Genomic DNA, 17,413 nt, shown 5'->3' on the forward strand with positions numbered 1-17,413 from the left:
AGACCTGGAGCTTTGTTGGTATAACTGGCTTTAGTCCAGGGATGGTCAGAATGGAAAATTCTGCCAAAGGCAGTCAAGGCAACCCAATATGGCAAGTGACACTATCATTGTAAGCCTTTTGATACAGGAATATTCACACTGGAGGCAAATCACTAGACTCTATTAACTGGATTTTTAGTCAACTCAGCAGGAGTTTAACAGAAGAACAGGAGGCTGTTAACTGTTCTCTTCTGAATTGGGAATTTGGAATGAATGAAGTATTTAAGTTGAGCCTTCTTTTCAGGTTTCTGGACACACAAAAATAATTTGCAGCCACCTGGTGGAAGCAAGCTTTTTTTTTTTTTTTTTTTTTAAATCAAGGTCCGGGTGGAATTATAAAAAGGAAAGGAAAGAGAAGTAATCAAGGGAGGCCAAAGCGGGAAGCTGTATTGCTGATCTAACGTGCTGTTCCAGTTCCTGTGGCTCCAAGTGGGACTATTCTGGATACAGTGAGGGGAGAAGAGGGTCCTGGATGTCTCACAAGCTTTTCCCATCATGGCATGAAGTCCTCCAAACATAATCTCCTTCAGAGACTGGCACAGGCTCCCAAGCTAACTCCCAGATGGACACATGGACTTCTTGAGTAATCATTTTAACAATTCCTAAGCTCGACTTTGTTGTTGCTACCTCATACTCATCATGTTTTTGTGTGATAATGGGGGTAGCAGAGGGCTGTATTACATCCAGAGAGGAAGGGCTACCTGTACACATTTAGTGGTAACCCCATTTCTAGCTTGTGCAGATCAGTGGTTCTCAAATGGCGATGATTTTGCTCCCCGGGGGAAATTTGGCCATATCTGGAGACATTTTCTTCATTTTGAAAAGGACAGTGGCTGCTACTGGTATCTAGAGTAGAAAACAGGGATGCTGCTCAACATCCTTTAACACACAGACTAGCACTCTACAACAAAGAATTATCTGACTTAAACTGTCAGTGGTACCAAGGACGAAAAATTTTGCTTTAGAAGTATTTTTGAAACTGAGTATCGTAATCTTATTTGTGTGTAGTAGAATCATTTTATCTGCTACCACTGAAATTTCTGAAAGAAAAAACAGGAAATATCAGACTGCATCACATAAATATTGTTTTATAAACTTTTGTTTCGTGTGTGTGTACATACAATCTGGGTTTCGATGTAAAATTTGTTTCTTATTGTGAGTTGGGGCAAATAAGTTTGAAGTAATTGATCTTGCCCACTATTTGTCAAACTTTTACATGCATTTGAATCAAAGAGACTCTTGTTAAAATGCAGATTCTGATTCATTTGGTCTGGGGTTAGGGCAAACTTCCAGATGATGCTGATGCTGAGGGCCTGTGGATCACACTTTGAATAACAAGAACCTATGCAAAATTTAAATTCATTCATTAAAATAATTAGAGCAGTAACTATGTATCTCGGTATTGATTGTGAAATCTTTTGATACCCTATCTGGAGCCCAGCAGGGAGAGAAATAGTTACTTGTTTAATAAATGAGAAGTATTTGAGGATTTAGCACAGCTCGTCTCCTGCAATGCAATGTGATAATATTTGTTCCACAAAATGTGCTTTGGCTACTCTGTGTGTTTGTGTGTGTGTGTGTGTGTGTGTGCGCGTGCGTGTGTATGTGTGCACACGCATACTTGCACATGTGTACTGTGTTTGAGTCTGTCGCTTACTGCTTCCATGCCATAAGTCTGCCATAAGAAAAAAAAAAAAACCCTGTTCTAAGACACAGAAGTGTTGTGTGGGTCATGTTAACAAGAATACTGTGACCTTAACGTAACAGAGCAATCAGCTTGGCTTCTTAGAATGATTAATGGAACATTCTCCTCTGGAAAGGAAAACAAATTAACTGTCTTCACCAAATGTCTTCTGGAACACAGAAAGCTGTTCTGATAAAGACACTTAGCAAAACTCTTCATTGCCTACAAGCTCCAGAGAAAATTCAAGACTGGCTTTTTATAAGGTTTGCCCAAAAGTAAAAGAGATCTATTTCTATGAATGGCTTTGGAAGGAAATAGCTAGATTTGAAAACCACTTGAAGATATGCTACAGAAATGTAAATCTGTGAGGATACCAACAAAAACTCCTCAGTTTCTTTTGGATAGTAATAACCCATTTAACATGATTAATCCAAATCTGTTAATGCCCCTTATCTTTTTTGTATGCAGGATTGCTGAAAGCTCAAATTACCCAGGCATGCAGTGAAGCATTCCCAAGTCCATGTGGAATGGAAATGTGTTTCTATACCTAAGACTCCAAAAGCAAAGGAATTAATTGTTATCATTTACTTGTTATTGTGAAGCCCATGGAGAAGAGGGGATTGACATTTGAATAGTATTCACTGCAATAGCGCATCAGAAAAGCACCAAAACACTCTGTTCATCTCCTCTCATCTAATAGAAGAGGAATTATCAAATCTGTTAAAAGCAGATTTGGATGGTGGGAGGTAGAGAAAGCATGAAGACACTGGGAATTTGAGTGGCACTGGAGGGCATAAGTCATGAAAATGAACTTGGATTGTTTTATAATTTTAGCTTGGAAGTATCCTGAGGTTCACTTCCAAGAATCCAAACAGAGCTTAGATTGGGACTGAATACACGGTTTTCCTCTGCCAAGGAAACTTAACTCCCTAATAAGATATATATCTTACACAAATACATATACATACATACACACCCTATTTTAAAATATGTATCATATATACGGATACCCGTTAGGTAACAATATTTAGTAGGTAATGTTACCAATCCAGGTGAGTGATGGGCTTCTTATTTCCGCCCCACCTTGCCTCCAGTTTCCGTGTTCTTTTTGGGAAATGACACTCTGCAGCTGTAATGCATGGCCTAGGGCATGACTTAACTGCCAGAGTTCACTTCGGGGCTCAAAAATAGGTGAAAGAATCAACTGTCTCTTCTTCCTCGAACTGCCTTTCCCAGTTCATTTGGATTAGCTTTCCGGTTTCAACATACATAATCTCACAGATTCTAAGGGATGTCCTAGCAGCCTGGCAGACATGCGCTTTAGCTTCATAATTGAGGATAGAGATGAGGTCACAGTTCAATTAAAATTTGATCTAAAGAGTATGGAAAAGCTCAGCTTCAGACTGATTTGGAGGGCTTAATTTCAGATTGATAACCTGAGGGAAAATCCCAGGAGAATTAACAAAGAAACCTTCCCAATAGTATGGGTATGTGTGTGTCAAAGTCACCAGTCTAATACTTCAAAGCAGTTACAGTGACACAAGAAATGCTGGACTGTGACCCTCTGATTTACCCACCCAGCTCAGATAGCTGTGCCTTACTCCAGTAAATAAAATCTCTGTATATCTTCACATGGCCACCTTGTACTCTGGCCTCTGTGAGTTTCTTACAGTTTAGCTCCCCCCTCAATCTTTTTTTTTTTTTTAAACTAGCTTCAGAACTTTTCCTTACATACAGTGAACAGCTTAAAAAAAAAAAAAAAAACCCTGGTTGAATTCTGCTAAGTTACTAATTATGTTTAAAAGAACTACTTGGTTGAATTCAGCTTGATTTTTTTTTTTTTTTCTCAGCAAATCAGTTCTATGTTTAGATAGTAATAAACTCCTCCAGTCTGCAGAACAATTGGCACGGCAGTCCCTATAACAAGTCAAGATCATGAAAAAAGGGCCAGTGCTAGTTCAAAATAAATTTAAGGGGCATCACAACCTTACCCTGCATCAAATCCTGGTTTGCACAAACGAGCTGTAAAGAATATTTTGGGGACAAGTGGGGAATTTTGAATACAGTGTATTAGAGGAACATTTACTGGCATGGGAAATAGTGATCATCAACTTTAAAAAGCAATTTTTTTGCTTACTCATTTTAGAAAAAAAGTACACAATATATACATAATTACATAGAAAAAGATTAAAAAAAAACCCCACAGATAATAATCTGCGGGTGTTGGGAACACAACATTTTAATCTTCTTATTTTTTGGTTAGCTATATTTTCTAAATGTCTACAATATACATATACAGCATCTTAATAGTAAAAGGTATTAATTACTCCCTCCCTCCCTCTGCCCCCACCTCCCAAAACCCTGAAGTTCTGAAGGTTAATTCTGATTTATCTGGCAATGCCGTGTAGTTTTGTTGAGGGGGTAGAGCTAGGTTATTTCAAAATCACTTGAAAGAACAAGTAGTTCTATGAGATGGTAACGATGATGATGATAAAAGACTCATTGAATTTTTAACTATGCCTATGTACACTCATTATATCATTTTGTCCTCACGAAAACTCTAAGAAGCCAGTTTCTTGACAGATGGGGAAATTGAGGCTCAGGGAGGTGAAATAACTGACCCCAGGTTAGAAAGCTCGAAAGTGGCAAAACCAAGTTTCCTCCTTCTGTCTGTCTTACTTCAAAGCCCCACTCCTGACCATCACTATTTAGCCTGTTTCAGAAAGATGTTTTACCAAAAGTGAAAAAGGTACCAGGCTGCTCTACATCAAGCAATTCTAAGCAAGCTTGGGGTTAATGTCTTAAAGTGATGGGGAGACTCTTATAGCACTTTAACATGAATATGAAGCTTTGCTTAACAAGAAAAAAAAGAGGGCTGGGAAAAGCATTTCCATTTTGATGATGATGATGATAGTGATGATGATGATGGTGGTGGTGGCTAACACTTACCAATGCTTCCTCAGAGCTCGATGCTGCAGATGCATATGGCATTTCACCCGCATAATAACTCCACGATTATCATCCCTGTTATATAGATGAATCAGCTGAGGCTCTTAGAGATTAAATGCCTTGTTCAAGGTCACCCAGCTAGTAAGGATCAGGTCTGAAGGTTCCAGAGGCAGGGCCCATGATCACTGCACAGTAAGTCCCATTCAGGGCACTCAAGTCTGCTTATTGCTTAGAGAGGAGATAACTCACTGTCTCAGTGTCTAGAATGCCATATGCCTTGATTTTCTTTAATCAGCCCCTTAGAAGTGCAACTTATTATATTAGTGAATCCTATGTACCTCTCCCCACTTCATATTTTTGGAAGTGGTTTCCCTTACCTGGACAGTTGGTGATATACCTTGCAGATATAGTGTCATGCTCTTCTTGTAGCCTACTATTCGGTACTTTCATCCTCCAGCAGTATGATTCCTACTTTGATCGATATATGCTCACAGGTATAGTGCTTGAGTAATTTAACAAAGTTGTTAAAATAAGGTTATCTGTGGTTTCATATATAAATATAGCAAATATATTTTAATAGGCAAAGGTTTCATGTTTCAAATTACCCTTTTCAAGGGAAACAGTCATACTCAATTATTGTTCTGCCACATAAACTGGACAAATACACGATTTGAAAATGGAAGAGCAAATTAAAATCCGTGTGAGGCAAAGAATACCAAGCAGCAGCCCCTTCCGAAGCTGACCACACCGCCTGATTAAGTTCTTATGAGGCGGTTTGGTAAGAGGCCCTTTCCTGATCTGATAACTGCCACGGAGAAGCCAAATGCAGAGTCAATCTGCAAATACTTAATCCTCCAGAAGGCAGATTAAGTGTATAATTGACCTATATAATCCATGTATCATCTCCAGTCAAATGTTCCCTGGGCCTGGTTCACAACGACACGGGGCCTGAAGAAAGCCAGCGCGGATGCGGCATTACCACCAATGTGGATTCCATCCAAGTTCGAGATGGCTTTTTAATCACTCATCTCTGAGCCTGTGAGGTTTAAGCAGATGAATTCACCCTAAGCACATCTCTTTTAATCCCGATTTTCTTCTCAGTCTGTGTCTTCAAGAAGTACAAGGAGGAAAGAAAATTAATTTTTTTTAGACCTTGAAATCTTAGGTGCTTCTCTTGATGATCTGATCTCTAATTTCAAAAAGCATGCTTTTATTTTGGGGAAGATGTTGAATTAATCACTAGAGAAGGAGGGAAAAGCCATCTGCATGATTTATGGACACTCCAACTTTAAATCACTGTCTTCAAGTTATTTCTTGAGCTTGTGCTTTCCTCTGTAGCTGCTGCTTTAGGAATATGGATATTATTTCATATCCATGTTTTATATTTTATTTGAATGTCAGCAATAATTTTCAAGAAGGCTAAGCTTCCACTTGAGTCTCATAGCAGTCTGATCTTCTTTTAAAAATTCAGCATCTTTAATATATTTGAATTCATTGTTTTTATGTATATTGGAATATTCTCTTGCTTTAAATCTCAGAATGTTTTGTTTCAAAATGTTATAAACTGTTATTTTGTAGCAACTGAAAACCATATACAATTATACTTCTTTTTTTTATGAAAAAATTATAAAAACACAGATAAAAGATGTACAGCTGCACATCTGAAATATTATGGGAAACAGTTTGCCGATTCTTTTCTGATCAGCACTTTGTCTTGGATTGGTTAGTTTTTTTCTTAGGTGTGTTATCAAGAAAGTCATTAGTATTTTATAGAAAGACTAGGTAAACCAATCATATTAATAGACAAAGAAATCTTAACTGCAAAAGCAACCCAGTTAGGTAACATTAGGTCCAAATGTATTTCTCCAACAAACCTAAAGAATGCTTGGTTAAAAAAAAAATCGGTGAAGATGAATTTGGAAAGCCTGTTCTTAAGTTACGTAATAAAATAGATAAAAATGCAGAACATCAAATATAGAGTCCCAAATGCTATGCCGATAATCTCCCACAAGCACCCACTTCCAGCCAAAAGTACAATGACGTGGCAAAGAGAAAACTAGCTCAGAGAGCACTGGGTAGGGGCCTAGTTAAAGCAGAAAATGCACCGTTAAATGACCAGCTATTAATCCAAATATTCTCAAATACAAACACACACTAAAACCATCCAGCCTTTTCTACAACGGCACACTCAGAAGGGCAAAAACAGGAACAATACCAAATAGCAACAACTTAAAGGACTTATCAGGTAAATAAAACTGAGACTTGAAACACAGTTAAAAACACAACAGGAACTCTCAGAACATGCCTCTGAATGACAGATGCCAGCAGGAACTAAAAACCAGAGAATGACACAACAATCAGAATCAACAACCCCCAAACAGCAAACAATCTCGGAGATATATATTTTTTTCTTCATTCAAAATGTTAATTTGCTATTATTCATTTTTGCCATTTATCAAAATGCAACGATTTGGAAGAAAAATCTCACAGATCAACAAGTCTTTCTCAATAGGTTTCTGCCAATTGTTTAGAAACTTGCCCCAGGACCACTATCATTAAGGAATGGGATTTAAATAATAAGTTCATTTGCAGCAAGAAATTTAGAGTGGCAGCTTTCACAGACCCTTCTGCCTTGATATTCCTATTCCCTTGTTTAGCTTGGTGGACACACGAGTTTTGCAGAGCATATATACAAAGAAATAAACACCATGCTTGAGGAAACAGAAGCCGAAAATAATCAAACATGTTGGTAATCTGATGTTTTGCTGCTAGATTATAGAAAAACAGTAAGTACTGAATTAAATTACTGAGGCTGCATGGTAATGAAGCTTTTTGAGAAGCTCTGGGTTGTTAAAATGACAAATGTTTTAAATCCATGACAGATTCAATAACTTTTTTTGCACTACATCAGTTAGGTTGCCTAGCACCAATATTCTGTAAATTAGGAGATCAGGTTATTTAGAAAGTAAGAAAGTAAATGGCAAAGAAACTTGTTATATCTAAATAAGCTCCTGAAATTTTTTTTTTCCCCATGGGGCCAGGAGTGATATGCAGTGAATGACTGTAACAGTTAAACCTTTACAATCAAATATACTCAGGACGGTATAACTAAGACTGTGTTGGGAAAACCAAATTGGGACAACATCAGACTAAATTGTGGGGGTTTCCACAATGTTACTGATGCTATTTTATGCTGGTCAGTGGAATTCAACAAGGGAATGGAGGTACTTGTGAATTTTTGAATGTCGCTAACTATAACTTGCTTTTGGAAAAAAAAATATTCTCAGTAATATTTCTTTTCACTATTAATTTACATTAAAGGCTGGAAGGCTTGAATTTTGCCTGTGGTCTTCAACAGTCAGGCAAGTCCAGTTTTATCATCTGTACTAGCCAAGGCTGTACCTTTACTTTTTAAATGAAGATTTGGTTGCACTTTCCTTTAAGAAGAGCCACAAAAGAGATAATTTGCCTTGCTGCCTTCAGCAAGGCTACCTTGCTTGTACTTCTAATTTTTTTTAAAATGAAGTGACAAGCTAAACTGCAGATTAAACATCAAATTCAGTACTAGATTTAAGTGTTAGAGAACACAAGGTTATTGGTTATTCACACACACTCACACAGTAACACACACACACACACACGCACACACGGGCCACATAAAACTGAGAATCGGAAGATACTGATCAAAGGGAAAAAAAAGGCAACCTAGGCATTGAAAAGAACAACCCACAGGCTTCTTGAAAATTTGTGGTTTGAAATTTAATTCAATGGAGATGGGCAGAGTGTCCACACTCCTAACTGCAGACCCGAGGGTCCTGCCTGTCTCTGTTTTCAATGCCTATTGGATGGTGATTGTGCCCCAGACATTCTAGGCTCAGTACTTTCATATAAGGCATGCATGCAGAGAAGGGGGAGGACCCGCTGGTGAGCTTTATGCATGTATGAGGCATTCTCAGTGGATGTGGGTCATGCTAGAAGATGTACACAGGAAGATTATTTGATTCTAATTCATGCCACTTGATATAATGTGATAAAACATTTGACATGAGAGATAAGTTCCATTTTTATCTGAGAGAGGACGGGTGGGAATTAAAAAGTAAGAAGGGTTTTATTGAGGAAAGGTGATGCAGGGGAAAGAGAGGTATCAAGCACAGAAAGGGGATGATTGGAAAAGAAAAAAAAAAAAAAAAAAGAAAGGAGCCTTTCAACACACGAGGAAAGCAAATGAGCTGGAAGACAAAGCATATAAAAGTCAGAAGCCGCAGAATCAGAAAGCAGTGCCAACAATGAGCTCACTTAGCTGTGGAACAAAAACACACACACATACACACACACACACAAACTCAATATAAATTGCTGAACACAATCACAGAAAAAAAAAATAGAAACACGGATTCCATAGTAGACCAAAACATTAATGTTCGCATTGGCACTAAAAATATGGAAACCTGGACAGGAGGAGCTCACGTTTCACAAGACAGAAGTAGGCTGCACACTCAGAGCCACAGGGAGACAAGAACATCAGCTTCCATGCACTCTGGCCGGGTCTATACTGACAAATTCAGTGGAAACCCGAGACGAAATATCGGGCTAAATTAGGTAGCCCCATCTGCTGTGGCCTGAAAGAGACAGGCAATTTGAGACCAAAGCAGATTTCTTTTTTTTTTTTTTTTCTTTTTGCCTCAGTGGCTTGCTTTGCATGCAGATGCAGTCCCAGTGGAAATAAGATTGCTCAAAAATTATTAACCCTTGGTAATCTGCATTTTCTGAAGTTTGATCTGGGTCCACAGCCCAATGTACTCATTCTTTGTACACCTGCTTCTCGTAAATTTTCAGTTGGGTGGGTGGGCAGCGGGCACCATGGTTTAAAGCTGCAACTGACTGAGCAACTGTAATGTAAGTGTTTGCCGAAACCCAGGGTAAGGATTTCGAGTCTTCCAGGAACGAAATTATCTTTGAAGTGATAACGATGTGACATTTACTGCACATCTGCACGCCACAGCTGGTGTCAGGGAGGCGCCACCCCCAGGAGAGGGAATTGGTCTCAGCCTCCCTGATGAGAACATCTCCCTAAGGTGAGGCCAGATTGCAAGGAGGAAAACCATGACCAAGAAAGGTCTTTGGCAGTTAGAGAAAGCTGCCTCGCAAGCTTCGTGCAGGAATGAGCCTGCTTGCCGAGAGGCTGTGTGCCGTCCTACGTATCACACAGATTGGGACTGAGACACTGCCACACCAGAGTGGGTTCAGAACAGACACAAGACAGATAAGAGCCTAAGGCAGAGGGAGAGGAGAAGATTTAGTCTGAATCAGAACCAATCCATTTTCTCAAAATGTGACTTATCCTCCTGTCGCTTATTTTGTCACATTTTGGAGGGTCTCCTCCTTGGTTTTCAAGGAGGAGAAGGCATTTACTTACATCAAATAACCTTTCTATGTACATCTCCTCATTGACCTTATCACGCAGGACATCCTGAGAATGGCGGACGAAAGTCACGTAGGCGTCGGCCACGTCCATCCCAGGTTTCTGTAAAGAAACAGGAAAACATGAAAATGAATTTTCAGACAGCCACTCTTCCCTGTTTACCATTCACTTTTACCCTCTACTTGCCCTCACACACTCTGAGATGCTTCTGCTGGATCACCTTTGTAGGCATGGGATTGCTGTCCACAGCCTGGGCTGGTAGGAATTGATATTAGAACTGCTTCCTCTTTCCAGAAATCAAGCCTGGCTAAGAAGGGCATTGAGCTTGTAGGATTTTGTAAATATTTTTCTATGATTAATTCTTTCCTGGCAAATTTATCTAATGGATAAATCTTTACTGCATAACTCAGAGATGTTCTCTGACTTTGCCTTGGATTGAAACCCCCATTAAAGAATACCCAAACATACTGTTTTCCACTGTCCTTAATATATTATCAGAAGGGTGATGGAACTTCCCATTCCTTTTTCCTCTTTTAAAAACTTGAGAAAGTACTAAGTAAAAAAAAAATTGTATTTCAATCTATACCCCTTCCTACTCAAGTCTCATTTTGTGTGTGTGTGTGTGTGTATGTGTGTGTGTGTGTATAGTTTAACCTGAGTGGATATAGTATTTGCTAATTAATTAGTTCACTCAGAGGAGACACTAAACAATTTGTCTTTGCTTCCAGTGCAGCCTTAAAGTCTAAGGATTAAAAAGAAGAAGAAGAAAAGAAAAGAAAAGGCAGGGTAAGGAGGAGAGGATTTGATTTTTAAATAAATCAGATTTTCCGGAAAGGTAAGCAGGTGGTTCGTCCTGCAGTTAGGAAGTGATTTATTGTAGGGAAGTAAAAAAAAAAAAAAAAAAAAAAAAAAAAAAAAAAAAAAAGATAGAAAGAAACTCAGAAAGCACACTGCTTGAGATGTCACAATCAAAGTTATCTCCAAAGAAACCTATTAAAACACTGTAATATAGGTCATTAGGAGAGTGGCCACAAACCCCTCAAATTTCCACAGTAGATATATACGTTTGCTAATAACTAAAAAGATTAGTTTTCATTACTGTGATTTACCTTAGATCACAAAGTATCATTTCTCTACTAGACGTGACTGTCAGGCACTGTAAATTGAAGTTAGTTAACACTTCTGTGTAATTTCCAGGGTGAAAATGAGGAAGGTTTAGAAACAGTAGGACTGTATTTTTGTTTCCTGATACAAAGCAAACAATTATCAAGCAAAGGGCCAATCCTTGGCCCCTGGGATGCTAGTAACATTTCTTAACACCTGCTGAAACAATGACAAGGTATTAATTTGAAAAACAATGAGGACAACCCAAAGCCACAGTAGTCAAGTGTTACACTTTCAAGCAATTTTCAGCGAATGGATTGAGCAGGTTCCATGATGGTCCTATAATTGTTGCAGTTTTGTTATACAAAACAATAGAGGTTCTCCAATGAGAAGTAAGTGATAGCTATCAGTTCTAAGCAGGCACCTCTCTCCTTCTCTCCTTTTGGCAACTGCGCATCAAAGGCCATTCTCAGTAGGGATGGGGATCTCTACCTGGGGGACTTGAGAAATTCATTATTATTGTTTCCATTTCTCCCCTGGTGATACTTGTGGCGATATGGCCTTCTCCTGGGCACATGCAGCCGTCTTAGAGCTAAGGTGCAAAGTCAAATGCCACAGATCTATCAGTAACCCAAAATGTTAGAAGAAACAGTTATCTACAGTGATGTGTATTTGCACCATTCCTTCTCTTTTCACAAAGTTTCACTGTCTTCCAAGGGGCATTTCATTCAAGTTTTAAAAATTCTGATATTTTAAAAAATCAGTGTGGTCCATCTTACCCAGGTAGTTAAGAAATTCCATGATTTGCTCTCTTATGACTCTTTTTTTTTCTTAACAGCACTTACCAATAGCTGATATTGCATTATATACTATTTGTTTGTCTGTTGCCTGTCTTATCCCACTAAAACATAAGCTCTATGAACACAGGAACTTTGTTTGGCCTGTTTTCTATTGTATCCCCAGCACACAACATGGTACCTAACACATAGTTGGTGCCCAGTAAATATTTGCTGAATGGGCAAATTCAAGAATGAATGAGAAAATCCTTTCTCCACCTCCTTTTTCAAGCTCTTCAGTCACACTGCATGGAATTTTACTGGATCTCCCACAAACTGGAATTTGTGCATATCATTTAAACTTTTCTGTAAAATAAGAGTTAAAAAAAACTTCTCTGGGCCTTAATTATGCGATCTATAAAAATGGGATTACTAACAGCTCCCCTACTTACCTCTAAGGACTGTTATGGTCATCAGTTAGAATCGTATATGTAAAAATGTTTTGAAAGCCATATATTGTAATACAAACATGAATTACTATGATTTTTCCCCCATAGTATTATACCATTCCACAGCCTTACCTACCTTTAGAATCTACTCTAGAACCAAGAAGAAAAGGGGGCCTCAGAGGAGCTAACGTCAAAATAAAAATGATAAAAATCTCAGCACAAAATATGTGTAGTTTTCTCATAATAGAGTCCTCAAGCTCCCACTCCCATCCAATTCCAACAAGTTTGGTTTCCATTCCTTGATGGAGCAGAAATAGTGAAGAGGAGGGATTGTTTGAAAAAACTGCAGATAAGAGAGAGCTATCATTTTTCCTTATGCCTGACCGTGAAGGAGGAGGCTGCCCAACTGCAACACCAGACATGTAGACTCACCAACCGCTGGGGTTTGGGACTATCGAGGGCAGGGGCAAGCCTCCCCTATATCTCGGGAGGCCCTACAGGGAAGCAGGTCACTATGCAGCCACTGGGGAAAGACATGGTCACAATGGTGATCCTGGGTCATTGAGGAAAGATTATAGTCAGTACCCTGTTTAAAAAGGCAGGAAGGATGTATAACGCATTTTAAGTAGATTTCCAATCAAAACAATTAAAATAAAAACTGTTCACAAACAAGCTAACCCCTTCATTATAGCTGAAAAATATACTTGACCAGACAGCTGATACTATTAAATTATGCTTTTATATCATAGTGCTACCTGCACACAGTGGGACAAACTTGTAGGTGTTTTTAAATATCTCATAATGACATTGTATATTTTAAATGTGGCTTGGATAGACTGATAGAATATGACATAGATTTTAGAAAACATTTAAACAAATATCTGTATAGTTAACTGCATCCATGTGCGGAAGACATAATTTGCGAATAAGCTACTCTGTGGCTCAGGAAAAGAAGACCATTTTAATCTGAACTTGCCCCTACCAGAATACTTCTGAGCTTGAGAAAAATGAGCTCAAATTTTCAGCATCCTAAGTCAGCCCTAATTATGAATGCAAATCTCCTACATATACCAATGGGTCAAAAACTATATCTAAGACAAAGACATATGCTTTGGGGATTATGCAATGTTTTAAGTGACTGGTACTAGCACTTCCCTGCAGTAGTGTGGATAGTTAAGAGACAAATCTCAAAGGTGACTAACTGCTAGTGTCCACGTGGAACTAAACCACTAAGTGTTCTAACAAAAACCTCACAGGGAAACATAGGTGAACTCAGAGACTTCAGAGGTAGAAATGAGTTGAGAAATGATTTTATCTGAAGGTTCTTAAGCCTGACTGCAAATTTGAAGGACCTGGGGAGCTTTAAAAATACTGATGTCTGGTCCCTGACCCCCAAAGATGCCGTTTCCATTTTGTCTGGCAAGCAACCTGGGCATTAGTGCTTGCAAAAGCTCCCTAGGTGTTTCCAATATGTAGCCAAGGTCAAGAATCACTGATTTAGTCCATTAGTTTCCAAACTTGTACTACGTATCAGAATCATGTGAAGAACTTAATGGAAAGCAATATCCAGGCTCCACCCCAGAATGACCGCATCAGAATCTCTGGAGGTGAGGGCCTGGGACTCTCTATTAATAAAACAAAAACAATTATGTGCCTATTAAAAAATAATAAAATAATAATAAAAGCTAAATAAGTTAATAAAAACCAAACCAAAAAAACTTTTTTTTGCTAAGTATTACTGCTGCACATTCTGGTTCGGGGACTGCTGACTTAATAGGTAATAGTTGTATGCTGGTAAACTGGCTCTTCTTTTTTCTTTTTATTTTGAGATGGAGTTTCACTCTTGTCGCCCAGGCTGGAGTGCAATGGCACCATCTTGGCTCACTGCAACCTCCGCCTCCCAGGTTCAAGCGATTCTCCTGCCTCAGCCTCTCCAGAGGAGGTAGCTGGGATTACAGGCGCATGCCATCACATCTGGCTAATATTTTGTATTTTTAGTAGAGGCGGAGTTTCACCATGTTGACCAGGCTGGTCTCGAACTCCTGACATCAGGTGATCCACCCACCTCGGCCTCCCAAAGTGCTGGTATTTTAGGCGTGAGCCACTTTGCCCAGCAAAACCAACAACAAAACAAAACACCCTGATTTGTAGTGCTTGCCAGTTCGCATGGTGTAAATACTCCCATCAAGGCTAATTGTGAGCTACCAATGTGCTCTCATTGAAGGCAAAGTTGGAGAGAGATGCACATAATTGACTCTTGGGAGCCAGTGCTAGCTACTCTACCACACCCCTGGAAGTGCAGGCTTTATGGTCCAACTGACAGCACCTGATCTTCACACTCCGCTTACTCACCAGGTGACCTTGGATATGCTAATTAACCTCTTTGTGCCTCAGATTCCTCAGCTATAAAACAGAATGATAATATTAACCCCCTCCTAGGATTGATTTCAGAAGCAAATGATTACTATTATCTACCATATATAAACAATGTACATATAGAATATATGTGTATTATGTACTATTGTTTTCTATAAAATTATTTACTAAAAGGTTTATTGTAATATTATTAGCTATTAAAGTATATGTTAACCAACTTAAAGTTTAGCTTTGTCCTAAGTCATTAATAGCTGGTAAAAAAATACTTTTTCTAATATGCACTAAAATAATTACCACTATCCAAATCAAGGTGTTTGTTTATACACTAACTGAAATTATCTTGCAGTATGGCAGAATTTTTAAGGGCATTGGCTTAAATCTCAGCTCTTCCACTAACCCGATGTGGGGTCCTGAGCAAATTAACTTCTCTGTGCCTTAGTTTCCTCGTATTCCTCATATTTAAAGTGAGGTTATTGTGAAGATAAAATGTAAACTGTTCTAGTGAGTGCTTTATCAAGCTTGGTTGTAGGAGCAGTAATAGTAGTAATTATATTTTGTATCACCAGTGGTAAATGTACCACATTTTGGAACATGCTGCATCAACTACTTCTGCCCTCCAGAGTGTGAAAACTCTATTAATTCAATTTGCTTCTTCATAGCCTAATGGTATGGTTGGGCTGTGTCCCCACCCAAATCTCATCTTGAATTGTGGTTCCCATAATCCCCAAGTGTCGTGGGAGGGACCCAGTGGGAGGTAATTGAATCATAGGGGTGGTTACCTCCAGGCTGTTCTTGTGATAGTGAGTTCTCAGGAGATCTCTTGGTTTTATAAGTGACTTTTTCCCTTTCACTCATTCTTCTTACCTCTGCTGTCATGTGAAGAAAGACGTGTCTGCTTCCCCTTCTGCCATGATTGTAAGTTTCCTGAGGCCTCCCCAGCCATGCTGAACTGTGGGTGAATTAAACCTCTTTCCCTTATAAATTATCCAGTCTCTGGTATGTCTTCATAGTAGCATGAAAATGGACTAATACACCTAATAAGTCTTCTAATTTAGCATAATTAATCCATAAACACTTAATGAGTACAGATCAGGGCACCCTGCATTTTGATATGGAGTCCATTTACTGCCCTCCCATCTTTATAATAAATCTGAACCTAGCTTATAGGAATTATTAGATTGAACCATATGAAATGGCTGATATTTGACTTCTTTGACCTCACCAATATGCCAATTTCATGTGATTCAATCTAACATAACCTGATGTTAGTACCAATGACTGGATCAAGTTTCTTTAGGTGTTTGGGCCTTATCTATAGGACACCTGTTCAAACCTGCCTGAGGATACCCCCTCTGCTCTGGATCCTACAGAGAACAGACCACAACTACCAAATCTTTGGGTCGAAAGCCTAGAATTTCAATTTCTATCACTGTTGAAGATCAGTGGAGCCCAAGGCTGATGTCTGCAAATTCATCCCCCATCCACCTATATGCAATAGAGTGTGGACATCACACTACCACCACCACATGTGTCCTTCTCCTGGACTGAAGTTCCTAATAAGTGCCAGGTATGGTGCTGGATGTTCTGTGTATGTTGTGTCATTTAATTTGCACAGCAAACCCATGACTTAGGTATTATTGTCATCTCCATTTTAAACATGGAGAAACAGGGCCAGAAAATTTGAGTAGTTAGTTCCCTGTGAAGGGAAAGTTTATACTTTGGGGGCTTGAGAAAGTAAATTACTTAACTTCTCTCCCTGCTGCAGTTATGTGAGCTTTTGCCATTCTCCATTATAAGAACTGTCTACCTGAAGGAGTCTGAGGTTTGTTGATTGGAATATTATATAAATTCAAAGCATAATTATTGATTGTACATTCTTTCATTAAACAAACAAAATATATACTAACACTAAATTCACTCCAATTTTCTATTTTGTCTTCCTTTGAGAAATAAGCCAATAAACCATTACACACTTAGCTTCCTGGGGAAATGAATTTAAATGTTAATATAAATCCTTTTAGAAAAAAACAAATTTTAACAAATAAGTATTTGAACAAGGAGGGTACTTAACCACGTTCAGAATGAGAAATGCTTAGTACAAGACCCTTGGTGGCTGTTGAGATAAGCTCTCTAAATTTAATATTTTATAATAGACTCACACCTCTTTTGTTAGAAATGGAGAAACAAAATCATTTTCTTTTTCGCTTTATTGGAATATATTAAAATCTCTCCAATTTTATTTTGCTAATAGGCAGGACAAAGTCTGTCTATGAATGTATCCTGATTTACCACAGGTAATCCCACACTTTAGCATTCATGTGTTGTACTTAACCTCAATTTAAATGTAAATTTTGGGCAACTTCGAGTGCTTTATCTGTGAACTTTGAGAGCTCTCTTCATTAATGAGGCCTGTACTAATTATAAGCAGTTTTGTGAGGTTTCCTTAAAACAATTGCAAAATTGACCCCAAAATGAACAAATTTAGAATTTATTTGTTTTTTATTAGGTTGGTGCAAAAGAAATTGCGTTTTCCACATTTTTAAATTGCAAAACCACAATTACTTTTGCACCAACCTAACAAAAAATACTATCACCCTTGTGCAAGTTTCTAGCT

The 17,413-nt window shown here is 38.5% G+C and overlaps 1 protein-coding gene across 13 annotated transcripts in view; it reads right to left on the reverse strand.

The window, feature by feature from the left end:
- Window positions 1-17,413, reverse strand: part of CADPS (calcium dependent secretion activator) — a 483,498-nt gene that overhangs the window by 29,926 nt on the left and 436,159 nt on the right. For all 13 annotated transcript variants that reach the window (XM_015130515.3, XM_077993272.1, XM_077993270.1 and 10 more), the window contains one exon: window positions 10,089-10,196. In XM_015130515.3, the coding sequence (XP_014986001.1) occupies window positions 10,089-10,196 (108 nt within the window). The remainder of the gene's footprint in view (window positions 1-10,088; window positions 10,197-17,413) is intronic.

The sequence above is a fragment of the Macaca mulatta genome, chromosome 2 (genome assembly GCF_049350105.2).
Source record: "Macaca mulatta isolate MMU2019108-1 chromosome 2, T2T-MMU8v2.0, whole genome shotgun sequence".
Taxonomy (NCBI): Eukaryota; Metazoa; Chordata; class Mammalia; order Primates; family Cercopithecidae; genus Macaca; species Macaca mulatta.